Genomic DNA, 23,777 nt, shown 5'->3' with positions numbered 1-23,777 from the left:
TTTTAATCTTTAAGTAGATATTGAATGATCCACCTCAGAAAAATGTGTCAAATGTAGTTTTGTCCTTTTGATAACAGCCATTCTAACAGGTATTAGGTGATACCTCATTGTTGTTATGTACGAGAGTTTTTAAGTTTTTCTTTTCACGTTGTATTTTTCTCTTAGTGACCATTTATCTTTATACTTATATCAGTTTTAAAGGGTCATAATAAAGCAAAATTGAGACTCACATGCTAAGTGGCTGATTTGGCTCACTCACTTGTGCCCTGCATTTCAGACCTGACATACTCACTAAAACATGATTCAGATTCATTTATCAGAAAGTGATAAGTCACTGTATATCATGTAGTTTTAAAGACAACCACACAAGTTATTTATAATCAGAATGCTGAATTCATATATTGAGGATCTAGTAGATAACATCTGCTAAGAATATTTCATTTTAATATTTTTTCTTAAATTTTAGTTGTTAGCAGGGAATTTAATATTAGATTAAATACAGTTATCTTAACCTTTTCCTGTTGAAAACTGTTAATTTAAATCATTTAAACTCTTAGTTTAATTTTCCTTAAAGTAATAATTCTTCACTTTGCAGTGCCTGAAAAAAATGTGCAGATATTATACAGGAATTCCACGCACTTTTTATTGTGTTGATTATTTGGAACATAGGAATTCGTTAACCTGTCTCTACTGCCATTTTCTTTTCGTCCATATGTAATTCTTTGAAACAAAAAAAAAAGGGAGATGCGTAATACTGAGAAATAAAAATTTTTGTTTCCAGTAATCTGTAAATCTAAACGCTTAATTTCCACGTGTCTTTTCCCATTTTAAATGATCAAGTTTAATAAATTTTTAAATTTATAAAAATTTAAGCTTCTTTGGAAACTGTCATTAATCAGCTCTTAGTTTGATTTCATCTATAAAGAACAACATTAAGGTAAATATTTCTCACCACCTATGGCTTTCTAAAAATTATATTTAGCCAACCAGTAACTGTTGGTTAAAGCTGCTCATGTTTTTCAAATGTTTTTACATGATTTTAAACAAGTATAAGAATTTTATCTTATACTTTTCCACTGTATTTTTTAATTGAGTAAAAGAAGTGATTATCTTCATAGTTCTTATAAACTAAGCTTCTATGAAGCAAAATATTTAAAAACTTTGGATTGATTTTGGGAGAAAAAGATAAAAGAGTACATATTTACCCTTATTGGAATGTGAATCCAAGGGGACATTAGCAGTTTGAGATATAATACATTAAATATATATAATTCAAAATTGCTTCACCTACTTGTTAACTTAAATACTATTTAAATATGGGTAGGAATAGTTTTTTTTATATATGTTCATCTTTACTTCCTCTCTATGAATGTAGTAGTTTTAACTGTGGAGTTTGGAAGAATTTTGTAATAAATTTATTAAGTATCTTTTATTTTTTCCTAGTATCCTTTTTTTTTTTTTGCAGTAAATGTTAAATCATAGGAGTAAAGAGAGGGGAAAAAAATCAAAACAGAAATTTGGATATCTAAAATTTTTAGTCCAATTTTTATTTTATCTTTTGTTTTTGGTTGCACTGCGCATCATGTCTGATCTTAGTTCCCTGACCAGGGATTGAACCCATGCCCCCTTCAGTGGAAGCACAAAGCCCTAACCAGGGAATTCCATAGTACAGTTTTTAAATAATTGAAATCATTTCTAAAATCTAAGTAATTTCACTGGTATCCATGATAAAATTTCATTTAATCTACCAAATTTAATTATTGCCTAAGTTATATAACAGATATTTTCTAAATATGTGATTTAGAACTTCTTTCTTTACTTTTACTGCATTTCTTCAGTTTACCAACATCAGCAAACTTTTCAGTGAGCACTCAGACTCTTTGCTTTTTAAAAATTTTTTAAAATATATTTTTAATTGGAGGATAATTGCTTTTACAATACTGTTACTTTCTGCCATACATCAACATGGTATACATATGTATACATAGGTATACATATGTTCCCTCCCTCTTGAGCTTCCCTCCTACCTCCCATCCCATCCTCCCGCAGCACTATGACTCTTGTAAGACAAAAATGCATTTATGATGGGAACCAGTTTACCTTTTTTGCCCTTAATTTAAATAATTCTATCTATGTTATTCAGAAGAGAAAATAATATTAGACATCTAAAATGTGGCCCAGTTTTGGTCAGCATTTCTATACAGCATATTTGTTTTACCAAATAGGTAGCAGCAGGAGATTGACAGGTCAAATTTAGTGGTAATTATTTGTTGTTGCTTTTAGAGGGAACATTGTTAAACTCTGTAGTAAAAATACTTGACTTGTTTTATTTGTGATGATGTCCAAAAAGGAGAGGAAATACGGTTTCTGGTAAGAATTGAAAGTCCAGAAATAAATATAATGATGAGAATGAGTGCTTCTATCACTGGGGAACTTTCTTCATCTAAGCACATATGAACAATTGATCCTTGTAGTCATATATAGCAGTAAACATTAATAACTTAACAGTCTGAAGTCAGTGCAGAAGATATGGAGCATTATTGAAAGATGGAGTCGAGCAGGTGGCACTTTAATATGTTCAGTGTCATGGTTGACTCTAAAGACTAGTCGAATGAAATTACTTGAGGTTCTAAAGATTTAAAAAGCGAACTCATTTTGCTGCACTAAGGAAATGCTACTGATCAGGCTTTCTGTGTCCCTTTTTTCTAGGCTAGAAAATATTAACCCTGAAGAAAATGACATGGTAAGCCATTCTCCGAGGAGATTTCTTGATGTCAGTCTTATATCTTAGAGGCTTAAGTTCAATTGAGTGGGTTTCAAGAACTAAGATGTGGGAAAAAGAAGAATTGACACACTAATAATGTACATCTTTGCTGCAATATGAAAATTCAATAACTTCACTCAGTCAATTTACAATTCACATGTGCCTATTAATTAAAACCCTATATTAAATAAAATATATTAAAACTTCATGTCTGACTAACATATAATGGTGTTGGTAGACATTACAGGAATTACTGAACAGAATAAACAATGCAGACACAGGGGTAGCTATTCAGAAGAATGGAGCTATAATTGTGGATAGAATCTACAAGACCAAGGAATGTAAAAAGAGAATAACTGCAGAAGAAATGAACGCAGTGATTGAAGAACGAGATGCTGCTTTGTCTCAGGTACCTGCATGTATCTGTAAAAAGCTGTCTACCATTTTTCCCTCTTTCTTTACATTAAAAAGTGACTTTCCCCCACTTATTCTTAATTCAAATTAGTTTTTAGCTTATAATTAATACCACAATGATTAGCTATATTAAGATAATCACATATTTTGTTATATCATTCTTCAAATATATGCATCTTCATTTCTTAATAAAACTGTTAGCTTTTTATAAAAATTTAGTTCAATTCTTTAAAGTAATCGCTTTTATATGAGACTTCTTACTTGAGTCACAGTTTTGGGAGGGCTGAGATTATGTCTTTATTACTGTTTTATTCCCAGTGCCTAATTCAGTGCCTTTTAGTAAACATGGATAAATGAATCAAATTATTAGGGTATTCCTTTCTGAACATTACTTACACCTTCCTGCTCCAGCTGAAACCTGATCACCACCCTGAGGATGCAGCTTCCACTGCAGTCCTCTCAAGTGTGAATGTATTCCCTCCCCCAGCAGTTGGGCCACTGGCCTTGGAGGCTTGTTCGATTAGTGCGTTTCGATCATTGTTCCTTTTTTTTCTCTAAACACCTCCAGCTTTGAGACCCATGCATCAGATTGTACCACCCATTACACACTCCTGTTGCAGTCATATATACACTCCCATATAGCTTCCTTCATCTCTTAAAGATTTTAGGATCTATTTTACTGTCTCTTTCTTTAGCTTACTCCTGTCACAATTCTTGGTGATTTAAATATCTATGTGGATGATTCTTTCAATAGCCATCTCATCTCTCTGAATCTCTCTTCTCCAGTCTTCCAGATGCTCTTTACCTGTTCTGCTATCCACCCTATGATCATACCTTATTCTTGGTCATTATCAGTCTCAATTTCAAGCATCCACTTACTATCTTTCCAGCCTATTCTAAAACTCTAGCAAATTTTCAACTCTACTGGCACCTGATTATATTGATCTTATCACCTATTTTCCTTTCCTTTAACCCCTTCATGTCCTCTCTTCTCTCTTTATCTAGCTTAGATTCCTTGGGTCACCATAATTAACTCCTACTTGCATGTAAGATAACCTCAGTTGTCCTGACCCTCTTCCTTTGTCCTGCTCACCTAACAAAACCTAAGTTTTATAAATTTAACTTTCTGCCTGTTCTATACCTTCAAAGCTTTATATGGCAAGAGTCTATCACACATATTTGATGACTCAACTGTTCATGACAGTTGTCTTCAAGTAGACCCCTGGTGTTGCCTGATAACCTTCTTGCCTTTTGCTAGTCTACTCACTCTCCCCCTCTGGAGGACTCTTTTATCTTCTTCCTTTCCCCTCAACTATCCAACCTCTTCTCTCCAATAGAAAGAGAAATTTCTGCTTTTCTCCATCATATCATTGACTGGCCTACCTGCATGTGGCACCCATATACTCCGCCTTTTCTACTTTGTATCTTTCTTACATATTTCGGTTAGTGGACAACTGCTCTATTTCACACTAGTGGACCTCTTTTCTTGCTTGCTTAAGGTTATCGCTTAACCAGCTGTCCCTTTTATACTTCATAAAATATTTCCTATTAGTTCATTTCTATCAGTATCTGACATTCTTTAGTATATCCTTGAAGGCTGGGTGAGTTTTGGCACATCTTGGTCTACCTGTGGTTTACCTCTGTGCTTTTGGTGAGGCTTCCTAAACTGAGAGCTGAGTATTCACTAGGGACCTACTCCAGGAGAATCCTCTAGTCTGTTGTTTGTCTTCTCAGCATTTTAAGACTGTTGGAAATGCCAGTATTCTTTTCACAGGGCTTAGGGCTTAGCTCTGTAACTTCGAGCCCTGTACAGGTTTGGGATTTAGCAAATGATCTGAGATGGAAACAAATCTCAAATCTCTAATTTTGTCACTTCAGCCCTGCATAAATGCCAGAGGCTTAGATGACTTCTCTGTTCTCCAGCCAGAGTCCTCTATGTAGTCACAGCCTGATTTCTCAGCCTCTTGCGCATTCCTTGAGCCTTTAAAACTTAGGAGGAAAAAAACAACTTCCGGTCTTCCAATCACCTGTCTCCAGCTAAACCCTCTTCAGAATTCTAGCTGCTCAAGTCATTGTTGCAGCAGCAGTCTTCTGCTGTCTTAAACATGATTTTTAAATTTTAATCTAGCTTTCTTTTTTCCTGGCTGGAGCACTGTTCTGCCACAAACAATTCTATCCTATCTCAATGTGGAAATCTGACATTTATCATTTATCTTCAGATTAGAATTGGGAAAAGTTCAATTTAAACTTTTTAAATGAGCAACTTTTTTTTTTTTTTTTTTTAGCATTTTGTACCCTACCAAGTGTATTCAATCTTGGATCATTCAGTATATTGTTTAAAAAAAAGTGAAGTGTTAGTTGCTCAGTTGTGTCTGACTCTTTGTGACCCCGTGGATTGTAGCCTGCCAGGCTCCTCTGTCCATGGAATTCGCAGGCAAGAGTACTGGGTAGCCATTCCCTTCTCCAGGGGATCTTCCTAGCTCAGGGATCAAACCCAGGTCTTCTACATTGCAGGCAGATTCTTTACTGTCTGAACCACCAGGGAAGCCCTATATTGTTAAAGAGAGAGTCAAAACTATTTTTATGAGCTTACAACAATTACAGGTATAAACTCCAGCTTAGGATGTTTTAGAAATCATTTATTTTGTTAACTAAAACATCCATGTACATAAAGAACTGACCACTTTCTTCCTTTATCCCTGCTATATTCCAATTCTTTATTATAAGGTCTTTGCTTTTGTGTTTTGGATATATTTTATATACCAACCCCTGTAACCCTTTTGGCAAAAGTCCATACTCCAATCTTCATTCCCAGGCCTTACTTATTCAGTGCTCAGAAGCTAGGCCCTTTACCTACTGCACTGGGTACCAGCTGAGTTCCAGTCAATGAAAATATAATATTATTCTATGGACTACAACTATCAGTGAGGCCTGAAGCCTTCTCCTGCCAGGCTCTAACCATCTATGCATATCCTGGGAAATCAAAACTATCCTAGAACCAGTCTAATTTAGCCAGAACCCCAAGGAATAGTATGCTAATTATGTGAAAACTTGACTGGACTATGGGGTGTCCAGCTTTTTGGTTAGACATTATTTCTGATTGTGTCTGTGAGGGTGTTTCTGGATGACATTAACATCTGAATCTTATATCATTGACTTTCCTGGTTTTCATGCCTTCGGACTAAAGCTGAAACTATACCTTTTTCTTATGGTTAGAATGAGATTTTGAGTCTTTGGAAAGAATACCACAGAAATGTCATCTTAATTAGCACTATTTTCTCTTTCCCCAGGTGAAGTGTCTCAGTGTCCTCTCCCTGAGTTTCCTTCTCCTTTGTCGTCTTCTGGTTGTTAATTTTCCATCTTGGCCTATCAAGGCTGAATGAGTGATCATAAATTTCTATTACCTGAACACCATGCAGAGAATCTTAACTCATCACTATTTTCTGGAAAAGAGTCATTCCAAATCCCTAAATTCAGTAGTAACCCTTTTTCATCTGTGTACTTTTATTTATTGTGTTTGTTGTTGAAAATATTTTTAAAACATTTATGTGCCTCTTTTACCCAAAATATAATTTAACACATCTTTTTTTGATAGTTACTTCTGTCAAATGCTGTAATGAAAACTATAGATCCTGAGATCTTTCAGGTCCACAGTTGACAAATATAAAAAGCAGGGAGGACCACGGAGTAAATATCAGGGTAATTAAAGAAATTCAGCTAAACATTTCACTAGTCAGGTTCCTCCTTCTCTATAGCTTGCAAGCTCTTGATATACCATGCACTAACCAGTCCATTCTGAAGGAGATCAGCCCTGAGATTTCTTTGGAAGGAATGATGCTAAAGCTGAAACTCCAGTACTTTGGCCACCTCATGCGAAGAGTTGACTCATTGGAAAAGACTCTGATGCTGGGAGGGATTGGGGGCAGGAGGAGAAGGGGATGACAGAGGATGAGATGGCTGGATGGCATCACTGACTCGATGGACATGAGTCTGAGTGAACTCCAGGAGTTGGTGATGGACAGGGAGGCCTGGCATGCTGCAATTCATGGGGTCGCAAAGAGTTGGACACGACTGAGCGACTGAACTGAACTGAACTGAAGCTCTAGCAAAATGAAAAATAAACTAGTTAAGAGGAAGATGTGAATCCAGTACAGGATTACAGTGAAGAAAATTCTAAGAAGACAGCTGAACAGTTTACCACAAGTACAGGTGATCTGTTGCTTTGTAACTCTTTGTACCTTTAAGTGTATTTCCCCTTCTCACTGACACATGCTTCTATTCACTTGTTACTCTCTCATCTACCTACTGCTTTATAGCTAATTTAAATATTATCTCCTCCATAAAGGTCTCTTTCATGGCACAGTATTGATAAATATCTGCTTTGTGCCCACATTTTACTTTATATCCTATTATACTACTTGTCACACTGCAGTACAGTTAATTGACTTTATGCCTGTCTTCCCACCTAACTTGAACGTAGGAACTGTTCTTTATCTGTGTCTATTAGTCCTTAGGACAGTGTAGGCACGAAACAGATGAATTAATGAACTGAATGAGCTTAGCTATTTTATATTTTAGATCTATTTCAAGATCAGTTCAGTTCTTAAAGGAGTTATGGCTTCAGGTCTTACAATTAAGTCTTTAATTTGTTTTAAGTTAATTTTTGTGAATGGTGTAAGAAAGGGATCCAGTTTCATTTTATTACATGTTCAGTTCAATTCAGTTGCTTAGTCATGTCTGACTCTTTGTGACCCCATGGACTGCAGCATGCCAGGCTTCCCTGTTTATCACCAACTCTCGGAGTTTACTCAAACTCATGTCCATCGAGTTGGTGATGCTATCCAACCATCTCATCCTTTGTCATCCCCTTCTCCTCCTGCCTTCAATCTTTCCCAGCATCAGGGGAGTCAACTCTTCGCATGATGTGGCCAAAGTATTGGAGTTTCAGCTTCAGCATTAGTCCTTCCAATGAATATTCAGGACTGATCTCCTTTAGGATGGACTGGTTGGATCTCCTTGCAGTCCAAGGGACTCTCAAGAATCTTCTCTCCAACACCACAGTTTAAAAGCATCAATTCTGCACTCAGATTTCTTTATAGTCCAACTCTCACATCCATACATGACTACTGGAAAAATCATAGCCTTGACTAGATGGACCTTTGTTAGCAAAGTAATGTCTCTGCCTTTTAATATGCCGTCTAGGTTGGTCATAACTTTCCTACCAAGGAGTAAGCGTCTTTTAATTTCATGGCTGCAGTCACCATCTGCAGTGATTTTGGAGCCCCACAAAATACACTGTCTCCACTGTTTCCACATGTATTTCAAGATAAACTGAACTAAAAGGAGTTATTGAAATATTATTTATTCATCCATATTTTACTGAGGACCTGTTATATCTCTGTGTTGGGGGACTCAGTGAAAGTGAAAGTCACTCAGTCATGTCTGACTCTTTGTGTCCCCATGGACTATACAGTCCATGGAATTCTCCAGGCCAGAATACGGGAGTGGGTAGCCTTTCCCTCCTCCAGGGGATTGTCCCAATCCAGGGATAGAAGGTTGTTACTCTTACGGAACCTATGTTTTAGTATGGTAATAGAGATAGTGAACAAACAAATGAAGTATTTTCAGTTAGTGATGTTATTAAAATAAAAAGGTAATGGAGAGTGACCACAATTGGTCATAGGATTGTCACTTTTTTTTTTTTTTTTGAATTCGCTGTTGATAGTTCTTCCTTTTTTTTTTTAATTTATTTATTTATTTTTTTTAATTTTATTTTATTTTTAAACTTTACATAATTGTATTAGTTTTGCCAAATATCAAAATGAATCCGCCACAGGTATACATGTGTTCCCCATCCTGAACCCTCCTCCCTCAGGTGATCAAGGCAGTCGTTTTGTTGAATTGTTGAATTCTGGTGAACAGTTGAATTGAGACTTGAAAGAGAAGAGTCCAGCCATGCTAATCTATAAAGAGAGCATTCCATCAGGAAAGAATACATCAACAATGTGCTGTGTGAGGGAACAAGCTTTGTGTGTTTAAGGCACTGATGTAAATGCTCCAAGCTTGAATATGGTTGAAGAGCAGTGAGCAAGGAATATACCAGCAGCTTATGAGGTAGAAGAGATAGGCAGCAGACAAATTTGTAAGGTTTTATGTGCCATGGTAGGCACTAAAATTTGTGTCTTATATTGAAGGAGAAGGCTGTTGCAATAGTCCAAGCCAAAGATGAAACTGATGCTAGCTCATAGGGGCAAGTGTAGATTTGGAGAAGTAGATAGATTTGAAAAATATTTCAAGAGTATAGTGAGTAGATCTTTAAGACAGATTGGTTTGGGGCATAAGGGAGCTGGAAGAATTAGGCAGAGTCTGTTTTGGACTTAAATGCTGTGTAGATTATTTGCTTCAATTTTTGTGATGAGCAAGTTTAGGTGGGTGGGGGGCGGGGAGATGATCAGTGTATTTCCAGAGGGAATTTCTATTTTTGATTGATATGGTGTATTTGAGATGATTCTTAGAAATCCAGATGGAAGTATTGAGTATTCACTTAGCTATTGCAGTCATCAGCATACAGATAATTAAAGATGTGACTCTAGATGAAACCAGAGAAAGATAATTGAGAAAGAGTGGGCCTAGGATCAAACCCTGTGGTCTGTCAACAATTTAGCAGTTGGCCAAAGTGGAAGGGGCCTGTGAGGAGACTAGGAATGATAGAAAATGAAGAAGGAAACTGAAGAAGTGTTTGCAAAAGATGAGAATGATCAGTTCCCTTGAATGGTGTCCAGGGGTCATGCACATTGAAGGTGGAATCGTTACTTTTAAATTTGAGCAGATGGGAGGTGTTGAGAGCCTTGAAAAGAGTTTTGTCCAGGAGAAAGGCCACACTGAAGTGGTTTGAGGAAAGAATGAAAGGTGAGGAACTAAACAGAGTGAATATATATAACTTTTATCTCCCTATAATGGCAATAGAGAAATTGCCAATAGATGGAGAATGGGCTTATGTTTAGGGTAAGGGTGAATGGTTGGTGGGCTTTTCTTTCTTTTTTAATGGGAGATTCTAAGGCATGTTGTTGATCTGTTGATGGAAATGAACCAGAAAAGGAAAGATGAATTTAAGGGAGAGACTAGAGTATTACTTTAGCAAAGTCTTGAAGTAGATAAGTAGATTGAGAGCGGATCTAGAACTTAAGTAGAAGAGTTGTCTTTTGCTAGGAACAGTAAAACTACTTTCATCGTAGCAGATGACTGTCAAGAACTTGGATAGATACATGAGCTGGCAAGTTGATGAATTTAGGAGATTAGGTGACCATCCTTTTCTTTATGAAAATGTTAGGTTTTTGAGTTTTCTCAGTGTTATAGGTCAGTGGATGGTGGTGGAGATTTATAAAGAGGTGATCATTTTAAATATAGTCAGCCTTCCCTGTCTATACGTTTGGAAGATACAGTGGATTCAACCAACCACTGATGGAAATTTCTGTCTGTGGTTTGTTGAATCCACAGATGTGGAAACCCTGAATAAGGAGGGCCAACTATATATTTATTGAAAAAAATCCACATGGGCCCATGTAGTTCATACTGGTGTTTTTCAGGGGTCAACTGTGTTTATTGTACTGCAGCATTTTATATAAGGGACTTGAGCTTCAGTGGGTCTTGATATACGCAGGAACTCCTGGAACCAGTCCCCCGTAAATACCCTCAGGATGACTGGAGTTGTCTCAGTTTGTGTGTAAAAATAAACTTTAGCAAATCTCCTTGAAGAGCAAACCCAGATTCCTGGCCAGTGATGTGACCATCAAAGGTAATGTTCCACATTAGCAGAGGAAAGCATAACCAAGTTTCCAGATTTCCCCATTGTTAAGTGTTGCTTTCACTTTGTAGCCCTTGTAATTCACATAATAACTAGCACCTAATAAATGCAAAATAATGATCTGTTAAATTATTAGAAGTTTTCCAAAAAACTCATACTTGAAAAGAAAATAAATCATAACATTTAGAGTTTCATTTTTCAAGAAAAGTAGGAGACATGTTTAACATTGTTATTGTGACTAAAAATTTTTATTAATTTTTTCCCCTGTCAGTTTGTTAATTTGCTTTCCTGTCTGTCATACAATTATTTGCCTGTGCATTTTTTCCAGTCCATCTTGCTGAAATTTATTGTTGATACTTGATCTATTCTAATAACTTCCTTTCTTCTTATTACAACATTTTTACAACTTTTTGAAACTATAAATAACTTTGGACAAGTACAGATAAGCAAGAAGGGAAACAGTCATACACAGATCCTTTGTCTTGTTTTCAATGCATATCAAATATACTACTTGATAACCTGATTTTTCACTTTGATTTTATATTTTGTCAGATACTCGTATATTTTTCTAAATGTTTATATTAAGATTTATTGAACTCATGCTGTTTAGGGAGGTAGTTATGTTTTTTTCTCTTTTCATAGCAGGAGCATTTTTGTAGGTAAATTTTTATGTACATCCATGTTTATTTCCTTAGGGAAAATTCTTAGAAGTAGAAATACTAAATCAAAGAGTATAAATATTTTAAATAAATATAGATTTTTGTACTGCCTTCATGGAAAAATTGTACACAGAAATGTTGAGATTCCATCCAAGGGGAATTTGGATGAATAAAATGCTCAGGAACTTAGACTTTATTTTCTAGGCAGTTGGGTCTCCTGAAATTTTTTTTAGTTTTCTGGTAATAAAGAAAGTACGTTCTTGAACAAGATTTCTGGACAGCACTGCATAAAGTGAATTATATAGTATAAGTCCAAGACTGAGGAAATAGTTGGGATCCTATTGTAATAATTCAGGCAAGAGATAATGAGGGTCTAAACAAGAAAAATGATAGAGGAATAGATATGAAAGCTAAACTTGCATTAAAAAAAAACAGTTTAAATCATGTATGACTTCTAGGAAAGAACACAAATCTTAAGTAAAAATTTGGTGGATATTGACCCCATTTCATAGTACAGAAGCAGCACTGCAGAGGTTTCCTCCATGCCTCTTCCTCGTCAGAATTCCTTTCCAAGCATAGTCACCACTCTCACTTCTAACACCTTCTAACTTCTAAAACCTAGGTCATTTTGCATGTTTTAAACTTGATATAAAAGGATTCATGCTGCGTACTCTTCTTTGTCTGACTTCTTCATCCAGTGTTACTTATGCCAGTATGTTGATGTGTGTTGTTACAGTTATCAGTGGTTTATCTTTTTCATTATAGTGTTACATTCTAGTGTATGAAAATAACAGGTGTTAGAAATGATGTTGTTTCTCTTTTTGATTTATTATGAATGAAGTCCTGTGGCTGTTCTTTACAGTTACTACTTTTGGAACATATTCAGGTATATACACAGGAGTATATACACAGCTGTCACAGATTTAGCTTTCATAGGTAATGCTAAACATTTTCCTGAAGTTGTTGTACCAGTTTACACCAGCAATGTAAGAGCTTATCTAGCTGCCAGGGTTAACATTTGCTATCATTCAGTTCAGTTGCTCAGTCGTGTCCAACTCTTTGCGACCCCATGAATTGCAGCATGCCAGGCCTCCCTGTCCATCACCAACTCCCAGAGTTCTCCCAAACTCATATCCATCGAGTTGGTGATGCCATCCAGCCATCTCATCCTCTGTTGTCCCCTTCTCCTCCTGTCCCCAATCCCTCCCAGCCACAGAGTCTTTCCCAATGAGTCAACTCTTCTCATGAAGTGGCCAAAGAATTGGAGTTTCAGCTTTAGCATCAGACCTTCCAAAGAACACCCAGGACTGATCTCCTTTAGAATGGACTGGCTGGATCTCCTTGCAGTCCAAGGGACTCTCAAGAGTCTTCTCCAACACCACAGTTCAAAAGCATCAATTCTTCTGCGCTCAGCTTTCTTCACAGTCCAACTCTCACATCTGTACATGACCACTGGAAAAAGCATAGCCTTGACTAGACGGACCTTTGTTGGCAAAGTAATGTCTCTGCTTTTCAATATTCTATCTAGGTTGGTCATAAGTTTCCTTCCAAGGAGTAAGCATCTTTTAATTTCATGGCTGTAGTCACCATCTGCAGTGATTCTGGAGCCCAAAAAATAAAGTCTGACACTGTTTCCCCATCTATTTCCCATGAAGTGATGGGAGCAGATGCCATGATCTTCGTTTTCTGAATGTGGAGCTTTAAGCAAACTTTTTCACTCTCCTCTTTCACTTTTCATCAAGAGGCTTTTGAGTTCCTCTTCACTTTCTGCCATAAGGATGGTGTCATCTGCATATCTGAAGTTATTGATATTTCTCCCAGCAATCTTGATTCCAGCTTGTGCTTCTTCCAGCCCAGTGTTTCTCATGATGTGCTCTGCATATAAGTTAAATAAGCAGGGTGACAATATACAGCCTTGATGTACTCCTTTTCCTATTTGGAACCAGTCTGTTGTTCCATGTCCAGTTCTAACTGTTGCTTCCTGACCTGAATATAGGTTTCTCAAGAGGCAGGTCAGGTGGTCTGGTATTCCCATCTCTTGAAGAATTTTCCACAGTTTATTGTGATCCACACAGTCAAAGGTTTTGGCATAGTCAATAAAGCAGAAATAGATGTTTTTCTGGAACTCTCTTCCTTTTTCCATGATCCAGCAGATGTTGGCAATTTGATCTCTGGTTCCTCTAACTTTTCTAAAACCAGCTTGCACATCTGGAAGTTCACGGTTCACGTAATGCAGAAGCCTGGCTTGCAGAATTTTGAGCATTACTTTACTAGCGTGTGAGATGAGTGCAATTGTGCAGTAGTTTGGGCATTCTTTGGCATTGCCTTTCTTTGGGATCTGAATGAAAACTGACCTTTTCCAGCCCTGTGGCTACTGCTGAGTTTTCCAAATTAGCTGGCATGTTGAGTGCAGCACTTTCACAGCATCATTTTTCAGATTTGAAATAGCTCAACTGGAATTCCATTACCTCCACTAGCTTTGTTCATAGTGATGCTTTCTAAGGCCCACTTGACTTCACATTCCAGGATGTCTTGCTCTAGGTGAGTGATCACACCATCGTGATTATCTTGGTCGTGAAGATCTTTTTTGTACAGTTCTTCTGTGTATTCCTGCCACCTCTTCTTAATATCTTCTGCTTCTGTTAGGTCCATACCATTTCTGTCCTTTATCGAGCCCATCTTTGCATGAAATGTCCCCTTGGTATCTCTAATTGTGTTGAAGAGATCTCTAGTCTTTCCCATTCTGTTGTTTTCCTCTATTTCTTTGCACTGATCACTGAGGAAGGCTTTCTTATCTCTTCTTGCTATTCTTTGGAACTCTGCATTCAGATGCTTATATCTTTCCTTTTCTCCTTTGCTTTTCACTTCTCTTCTTTTCACAGCTATTTGTAAGGCCTCCCCAGACAGCCATTTTGCTTTTTTGCATTTCTTTTCCATGGGGATGGTCTTGATCCCTCTCTCCTGTACAATGTCACGAACCTCCATTCATAGTTCATCAGGCACTCTGTCTATCAGATCTAGGCCCTTAAATATATTTTTCATTTCCACTGTATAATCATAAGGAATTTGATTTGGGTCATACCTGAATGGTCTAGTGGTTTTCCCTACTTTCTTCAATTTAAGTCTGATTTTGGCAATAGGGAGTTCATGATCTGAGCCACAGTCAGCTCCCTATCTTGTTTTTGCTGACTGTATAGAGCTTCTCCATCTTTGGCTGCAAAGAATATAATCATTCTGATTTCGGTGTTGACCATCTGGTGATGTCCATGTGTAGAGTCTTCTCTTGTGTTTTGGAAGAGGGTGTTTGCTATTACCAGTGCATTCTCTTGGCAAAACTCTTATTAGCCTTTGCCCTGCTTCATTTCGTATTCCAAGGCCAAATTTGCCTGTTACTCCCGGTGTTTCTTGACTTCCTACTTTTGCATTCCAGTCCCCTATAATGAAAAGGACATCTTTTTTGGGTGTTAGTTCTAAAAGGTCTTGGAGGTCTTCATAGAACCGTTTAACTTCAGCTTCTTCAGTGTTACTGGTTGGGGCATAGACTTGGATTACTGTGATATTGAATGGTTTGTCTTGGAAATGAACAGAGATCATTCTGTCCTTTTTGAGATTGCATCCAAGTACTGCATTTTGGACTCTTTTGTTGACCATAATGGGTACTCCATTTCTTATAAGGGATTGCTGCCCACAGTAGTAGATATAATGGTCATTGGAGTTAAATTTACCCATTCCAGTCCATTTTAGTTCACTGATTCCTAGAATGTTGACGTTCACTCTTGCCATCTCCTGTTTGACCACTTCCAATTTGCCTTGATTCATGGACCTAACATTCCATGTTCCTATGCAATATTGCTCTTCATAGCATCAGACCTTGCTTCTATCACCAGTCACATCCACAACTGGATATTGTTTTTGCTTTGGCTCCATCCCTTCATTCTTTCTGGAGTTATTTCTCCAATGATCTCCAGTAGCCTATTGGGCACCTTTATTTTAATTTCCATCACTTTGATCAATATGTAGTTGCATTTCATTAGGCTTTAATTTGTGTTTCCTTAATTACTAATGACGATCTTCTCTTCATGTATTTTTTGGCCATTTTGGTATCCTCTTTTGTGAAGTGTCTGTTAGGCTTTTGCCCAAGATTAAACTTGTTTGTTTTTTCTTATTCACTTATGTAATTTGGATACAAATGCTTGTATGGTTTGGGACTTTCATTTTTATTCTCTTAATGCTGTCTGTTTTCATCAAAAATTATTGATTTTAATGAAGTAGATTTTCTCATTTCTTTTTCCCTAGTAGTTAGCATATTTTGTCACCTGTTTAAGAACCCCTTGCTTTCTCAGAGAGATAAAGACATTCTGCTCTGCTTTCTTCTAGAAGCTTGATTATTTTAGCTTTCATTTTTGGTCTTCATTGGTTTCCAATTAATTTTTCGATATTCAAAGTACATCATTTTCTTCATATGAATATCTACTTGTCTGGACCCAGTATCATGTATTTAAAATATCAACTCCTTTCCTCTTGCCTGCAGTGAATTCTAACGTATCAGGTGGCTGTATATATGTGGGTTTGTTTCTGAATTCTTGGTCCTTTGTTCAGATTGTCATTTTTCATGAAAAAAAAATTGACTAGTATTCTGATGAGAATTGCATGCACATTTATAAAGATCAATTAGAGAAAGATTGGCCTCTTAGCAATGTTGAATCTTCCAAACCATTGATCTTTTCATAAAAACTATTAGTTTTTCTTTGTATACCACTTTGGTCACATCCCACAAGTTTTTGATATGTTTGTATTTCATTATTATATACCTTAAAATATTTATTATTTTCTATATGTGATTTTTTTTCTTGAATCCATGAGTCATTTAGAAGTATGTTGCTTAACACTTAAACATTAGCTTTGATATTATGTTTGTCATTAAATTAGAATTTAATTCCATGGTGACAAGAAAACAAACTAAGTGATTTCAGTCCTTAGAAATTTGTTGATACTTTGCTCTGACCCCAAAACAGGTTGTATTTGTTACATGAGCTGTGTTCTCTAAAATATTGTGTATTCTGCAGTTGCCGAATGAAGTGTTTTTCTCTATATATCATTTAGGTCAAGTAGATTCATCATGTTTTTCAGTTCTGTATTCATAGATTTATTCTTGCTTGTTGCATATATTTCTGAGGGAGGTGTTTAAAGTATCAAATGATCATGATGAATTTTTCTTCTTTTAATTCTGTTAACTTTTGTCTTGCTCATTTTCAAACAATCTAGTTAGGTTCTCAAGTCTTTAGGATTACTGTATCAACCATTTTTCCGTAACGTTTTCTTATGACATATTTTCAATGTATGGCGCTCATCACCTGAAGTCCTTAATTCAAAAATCGTTAGTATTTGCTAAGCTTGATTTGTTATATTATCTCTGCATTATCCATCCTTTCCTCTATCCATCAGTTCACCTCACTCACTTTATGAATTTCAGGTGAAGGCAGGCATCGGTACTTTGTCCTCTGAATTCTTCAGCACAACATATCATTAGTTATCACTCCAGAAATTTCCCCCGTTCTCTTTTCAGTTAACCCATGCCCTTGCTGTTCCCCAGTAGCAATCACCAATCTGATTTTTTACATCATTAATTAGTTTTACTTTCTCTAGAAAGTTATATGCTCAAGATCACAATATATCTTAGATGATCACATTTATTTAGGTCTCATATGCTTGTTGGGTAGAAAATACATATTTTTCTAAGCTTGCCTCTTGCTGTTGAGGACTGATTTTTTTTTTTTCTTTAAGATTTTCTTCATCTTTTTTGAAGTAGATCTAGAATTTCTATTATTCTTTTTCTGTGCTAATTCCTGTGGGTCATTCTGTTTTAAAACTGCATTTCAGCATATCATTCCTAAAGGTCCACATGTAATTTTGCCTTCTTAAAATATCAAAAACTGAAATTATTTCCTTAAAAATTAGTCTTCACCAGCTTTGCAACTAATACTTTTTAAAATATAATAGACTATGTTAAGTATCCAGTACCATTTTCTCTAATACATTGTTCTTCAGTGTAATAGTAAACCTATCCTTATTTTCCAGAAAAAGCAGTGTTAGGCAAGATTGAAGGGAGTGTGCATTTAAGCCATGAACACATTTGATAATTAGCAGAAGTCTCTAAGTTTTGAGGAGCCTTTATTATAAATTTTTGGCATGAAAGCATCTTTATTCTAAAGACTTTCTGACATTTTTTGCGTAAGTTGTAAATTTATGATTTTAAAAAATCCCATATTTTGTAGTAATCTTGGAAAACTACTTGATAGTTTCATAAACTGCCATTTGGGCACAAAAATTCAAATTGCTGTGATTTTGTTTCTTCACTACATCTCTGATTTCATAAGGAAAATTTTCAGTTAGCATTTTGGTTAATTATATTTCTGCTAAATTTTATTTTCAAAAACACAGGAACATGCAACCAAATATGTAGTAAAATTATTTGACTTGTTTACACAAGTAGTGCAGGAGTAACAAAGATACCTGAATGTATCATTCACTATAAAATGTAAGTCTTTAGTCCAAAGTATTAGGGCACTTTTTAAAATAAAACTTTCTTTCTCAACATCAAGGCCTTCACTGTTGAAAATGACTCTGTGGCTGTGCCTGTACATTTACCTACAGGTTTGTTTGATTAATTGCTACTTGACTCATCTATCATAATACTAAGCTCTGGGATCACAAAAGATCAGATTCTGAAATCACCTCCTAGAATTAATTTAAATATCTAATGTTGATACTTGCAATGATTCAGGGGATAATGGTTTTTACTGTTACTAGTAGCCTGTCGGAGAAGGCAGTGGCACCCCACTCCAGCACTCTTGCCTGGAGAGTCCCATGGACGGAGGAGCCTGGTGGGCTGCAGTCCATGGGGTCGCGGAGAGTCAGACACGACTGGGCGACTTCCCTTTCACTTTTCGCTTTCACGCATTGGAGAAGGAAATGGCAGCCCACTCCAGCGTTCTTGCCTGGAGAATCCCAGGGACGGGGGAGCCTGGTGGGCTGCCGTCTATGGGGTCGCACAGGGTCGGACACGACTGAAGCGACTTAGCAGCAGCAGCAGTAGCAGCCCGTAACTAGAAAAAATTCTGAAGTTATATATTAACTCCTTGTTAACATTATTTAACCTGTTGGCAGTAAAAAATTATCATAGTCTTAATTAGTAGGTTAGAATATATAATGAAATATATTTCTAAGTTATAATTTATCTGGAAACCTTTCCAATAAATATGTCTGTAAGTCATAAATATATTACTAGATCTTCATGAGTGTTATTTTGGTTTAGATATCCTTGAAAATGGAATGTTTGTTGCTATTAATGTATTTACTATTTATTTACAATTTTTATTTCAAATGCAATTTACACACAAATGAAATATGTTAAGTATTAAATCAGCAATTTGACAAGTTGTGACAAATATTTTCACCCACATGACCACATCCCTCTGAAGATAGAAACATTTCCATATCCCAGGAAAGTCCCCTCATTTATTTCCCTTCCCTACCAATCACATCTGCCCCACCCAAATGACTTTTCTGTTTTGTTTTTGTTTTTTCAAAATTAATTAATTATTTTTTAAAAAATGACTGAGGGCCGGGGACCATTCTTTCTGAATAATGCCAGCTGATATGTCTAAGCAAAGATAGAATTGGAAAATGTAATGATTTATTCAGGTGCAGACCATCCATGGACCCCAAAGCCATTGAGGGAAACCACTTCAGGGAACATAAGATCCTGAAGTATCACCCTACAGACTTTTCTGTTTTTAACCACGGATTTATTTTGCATATTCTAGAACTTCCTGCAAGTAGATTAAACAATTACACAATTGGCAGCACAATATTTATATTCATCCATATTGCTCTTTCTACCAAGTACTTCTTTCCTTTTTATTGATAAGTATTCCATTGTGTATAATCTTGCATTTCTTATTCATTTTCCTGTTAATGGAACAGTAAAGTTGGATTTGTCCCAGTTTTGTTCATAATCAGTAAGGCTACTATGAGAATTCTTGTACAAGCCTTTTTGTGAACTTAAGTTTTCATTCTCTTGGTTACAAACGAAAAAATGAAATTGTGGGGTCACAAATTGCTCACTGAAGTTGCTCTATCATTTCACAGTCTCAGCAGCAATTTATATACGTCTGATTGCTCCATATACTCACCAACAATTGTCAGTATATTTAATTATAACTTTTATTAGTTGTACAGTAATAATATGTGTATTATTGTGGTTCTATTTCATATCTCTTAGTGACTAATAGCAGTTTTTCATGTGCTTATTGCTCATTTATATACTTACCTTTTTGAACATCTGTTCAAGTCTTTTACCTATCTTTTAATAGAGTGATTTGACTTTTTTATTGATTTGTATATTCTATATAAAGTCAGTTATTTGATATATGTAGTAAAAATATTTATTCCTAGTCTTCTCTTGATTGCTCATTTTCTTAATTCTGTTATTTTGATGAACCAAGTTTTAAATTTTGATGAAATCTGAGATATCATTTTTTTTTATTGGAATAGAATTGCTTTATGTTGTTGTGTTAGTCTCTGCTGTACAACATTGTGAATCGGCCATATGTATACATATGTCACCTCCCTCTCGATGCTCCCTCTCAACCCACCCCCCTTTCCACCCCCTTTAGGTCATTGCAGAGCACCTAGCTGAGTTCCCTGTGTTATGCAGTAGCTTGCCACTAGCTGTTTTACACAGGGTAGTGTCCTCCGTCCTTCCCACCCTCTCCTTCCTACCCTGCAAATAGGTTCATCTGTACAATTTTTCTAGATTCCATATATGTTGTTATTCTGTTGCTTAGTCATGTCTCTTTGCAACCCCATGGGCTATATTCCATATATATGCATTCATATATGATGATATAGCAATATTTTAATGTACCTTGTCTAAGAAATTTGCCCTCACCCCAAGATTACAAAGATACTGTCCTGTTTTCCTCTACAAGCTTTATTATTTTAGTTTTTACTTCTTATCTGTGATTTACTTTGAGTTAAATATTGCATATGATATTAGATTCAGGATCATTTTCTACACAGGTTAATATTCAGTTGTTCCAGCACTGTTTGTTGAAAAGGTGTTTTTTACTCCATTGAATGGCTTTGGTGACATGTTTTGAAAATTAATTGGCCATCCATGCATGCTCCATTGCTAAGACATGTCCAGCTCTTTGTGACCCCATGAACTGTAGCCCACCAGATTCCTCTTTTCATGGGATTTCCCAGGCAAGAATACTGGAGTGGGTTGTCATTTCCACCTCTGTCAGATCTTCCCGACGAGGAATTGAGCCCGTGTCTCTTGCATCTCCTGCATTGGCAGGCGAATTCTTTGCCTTGTAGCTGTTTATGAACATACTACTCTAGTTTAATGATGTTTTCCTATGCTTATGCCAGTGGCACACTACACTGATTGCTGTAAATCAGTGATGTCAGGCATTGCTTGTCCTCCAACTTTGTTCTTTTTTAAGATTGTTTTTGTTGTTATAGATTCTTTGTATTTTTCTATAATAAATGTTAAAACCAGATTTTCAGCTTCTATAAAAAGCCTGGTGGGATTATGATTAGAGTGTGTTGAATTAGTAGATCATTGAAATGGAGGGAGATTGACATCTTAACAATTTTTAGTGTTGTTTTTTTTTAATCCATGGTATTTATCACAATCTTCTTGATATTAATAGTATATTACACGGTTTAAATTGAAGAATCTTAAAACAGTAAAATTTCATTTGCTATCACCCTTCTTAATGTATTGACATATTTTTATTTATTTTGATTGAAATAAATTGTTTTTTAAAGAAATTATGAGAATTAAAAATAAACTATGTTTATCCATTATTGATTTTCAGTATTCCCTATTTGTTCATGTTGGAATGAACTTTCCTTATTGTTATTTTTCTTTACCCGAATAACATCTTTTAGCCCTTCTTTCTTTCCTTCCATTCTTCCTTCCACACCTCCTTTCTTCTTTTCTTCCTTCCCTCCCTGCCCTTTCTTCTTTTCTCACTTCTTTCATTTGTTCCTTCATTTTTCCTTTCTCTCTCTCTTTCTCTTCTCTAACATACATCTGCTCTTCTTTAGTTCCATTCTTATTTATCTCCATATATTTTAATTTCACCCTCATTTTTAAGGGTATTGGTGGGTGTGATGAATAAGATGTCTATGAGAGATGTTGTGAGTGGTCTCCTGTATTCTAGATATATTCCTCCTTACCCTCAATGTATAATAGCAACTCTGCTTCCCCAAGGTAGTCAGAATTAGTTTCCTTACATATTGACTGAGAAGCATGAGGAGCTCTACGTGGCCAGGTAACAGTTTCAACTTCCAGCATAATGGGATTTTTGTTAGGTCACTAAGTAGAATTTTTCTCTCCCTTTGGAACTACCACCTGTGGATTAGCAGAATCTCAGTTTGCAGAGATGGGAAGCAAAAATCTTGCTATTGGATCACTCTGGGTAATGATAAAGCCATTCCCATATCAACCCCTTGATTCCTAGACCCATGAATATTGACTGTGAATGAAAAAGTACCATATGTTGGACTGTGATGTGGAACATAAACATTGTCACAGAGAACCTTACCCTAGCGCAAAAGATATTGCCAGGTACCTGGCACTATATTTAAGTCTTCAGAATTCTATTTTCACTGTTGTATCAAGTCAGCTGCTTCATGATGCTGTGGAACTTGGTAAGATCAGTTTTCAGGAGCATGAGCCCACTACCACGCTTCATGTGCTATGAAGTGAATTCCTTCATAAGAACAGTGCTGTGTGGACTCTCATGTGAGGCCTTCTGTAAGTTCATGGGTTGCTGTTTTTGCAGAAGTGTTGCATTCAGAGAAGGCAAATCCACATCCAAAGTGTGTATTCTGGTAAGAAGAGTAAAGAGCAGTTTTAGTAAGAAGGTAGGAAAATGAAAGGTTGTGATTCAAGAGTAGAATTTCAGAGTTAAGGATAAAGGAGGACTAAAAACAAGATGTTGGCTGAGGATATTATTTGAAGGTAAATTTTATTGGAATAAATGAGTCAAGAAATTGTAAAGCTAGAGAGTTGTATGGGTGATTCTTGCTTCTGTCTAGAATATTGGCAAGCAATTTTTTTTTTTTAATGTGGGAAAATAACATTGGTTGTCAGATCACAGTGTTATAGATATGAAGCAAGTCATCCAAATCATTGCTTGTCAAACTGTCTGTGGTGAAAACTAGTTTTTAAAAAAATATTTTTCCAGTGTGTTATGACCACTACTTTTTTAACATACAATAAAAATGACTTATCAAAAGATGAAATAAAAAATATATAGACATGCAGAATTCAAGCAAACATTCTTTTAATGAGTTCAAAGCCATGGAATTTGCTCTGTGAAATTCCTGTAAAATGTTTGATTGCTGCTTCTGAATTTTAGTACCAGCTTCCTGGCAGTGTCAGTTTCGGACCACTACTAGCCCATGGACCACACATTTTGAATGGATAACAGAAACTTCAAAAGTGAAAGGGTTGTTTAATGAAGGATTAGTGGACTGGAAATGACAGTTGGGAACCAGGAAAATTACATGGTCTTTTTTCCTGTCTTTCATTACAGTATTTGAACGTGGAGTAGGCTCTACTAGAGAGGGTGCAGAAGATGATGTCACTGGAAGTGACTAGTTTTTTTTTTTTTTTTTATCAAGCTGAGGAAATAAAGGGATTAAGCTTAAGAATGTATGGAAGTATTTTGGCAATGAAAAGTACTTCCAAAGTCCCCAGCATCAAAAGTGCAGGAAAGGTAGGTAAGAGAATTAAGGCAGGAGAGAATGCAAGTTTTAGTTGACTTGAGGGAGCTAAATACAGTGGTGACTTACTTTTCTACTGAAATTGCTCTTGATTCCTGTCAAATGGTTTGGATGATGTTCATGGGTTTGCATATATATATTATTTTTAATTAATTAATTAATTTTTGGCTGCACTGGGTTTTCCTTGCTTTGCATGGGCTTTCTCTAGTTGTTGGAGAAGGCAATGGCACCCCACTCCAGTACTTTTGCCTGGAAAATCCCATGGATGGAGGAGCCTGGTAGGCTGCAGTCCATGGGGTCACTAAGAGTCGGGCACGACTGAGCGACT

The 23,777-nt window shown here is 36.2% G+C and overlaps 1 protein-coding gene across 7 annotated transcripts in view; it reads left to right on the top strand.

The window, feature by feature from the left end:
* MIPOL1 (mirror-image polydactyly 1) overlaps nt 1-23,777 on the top strand; it is a 332,144-nt gene that overhangs the window by 113,162 nt on the left and 195,205 nt on the right. For all 7 annotated transcript variants that reach the window (XM_044932758.2, XM_044932757.2, XM_044932756.2 and 4 more), the window contains 2 exons: nt 2,710-2,743; nt 3,003-3,173. In XM_044932758.2, the coding sequence (XP_044788693.1) occupies nt 2,710-2,743; nt 3,003-3,173 (205 nt within the window). The remainder of the gene's footprint in view (nt 1-2,709; nt 2,744-3,002; nt 3,174-23,777) is intronic.

Source organism: Bubalus bubalis, chromosome 20, assembly GCF_019923935.1.
Source record: "Bubalus bubalis isolate 160015118507 breed Murrah chromosome 20, NDDB_SH_1, whole genome shotgun sequence".
NCBI lineage: Eukaryota > Metazoa > Chordata > Mammalia > Artiodactyla > Bovidae > Bubalus > Bubalus bubalis.
The sequence above is the reverse complement of the archived record's forward strand: the minus strand, read 5'-3'. Positions and strand labels throughout refer to the sequence as shown.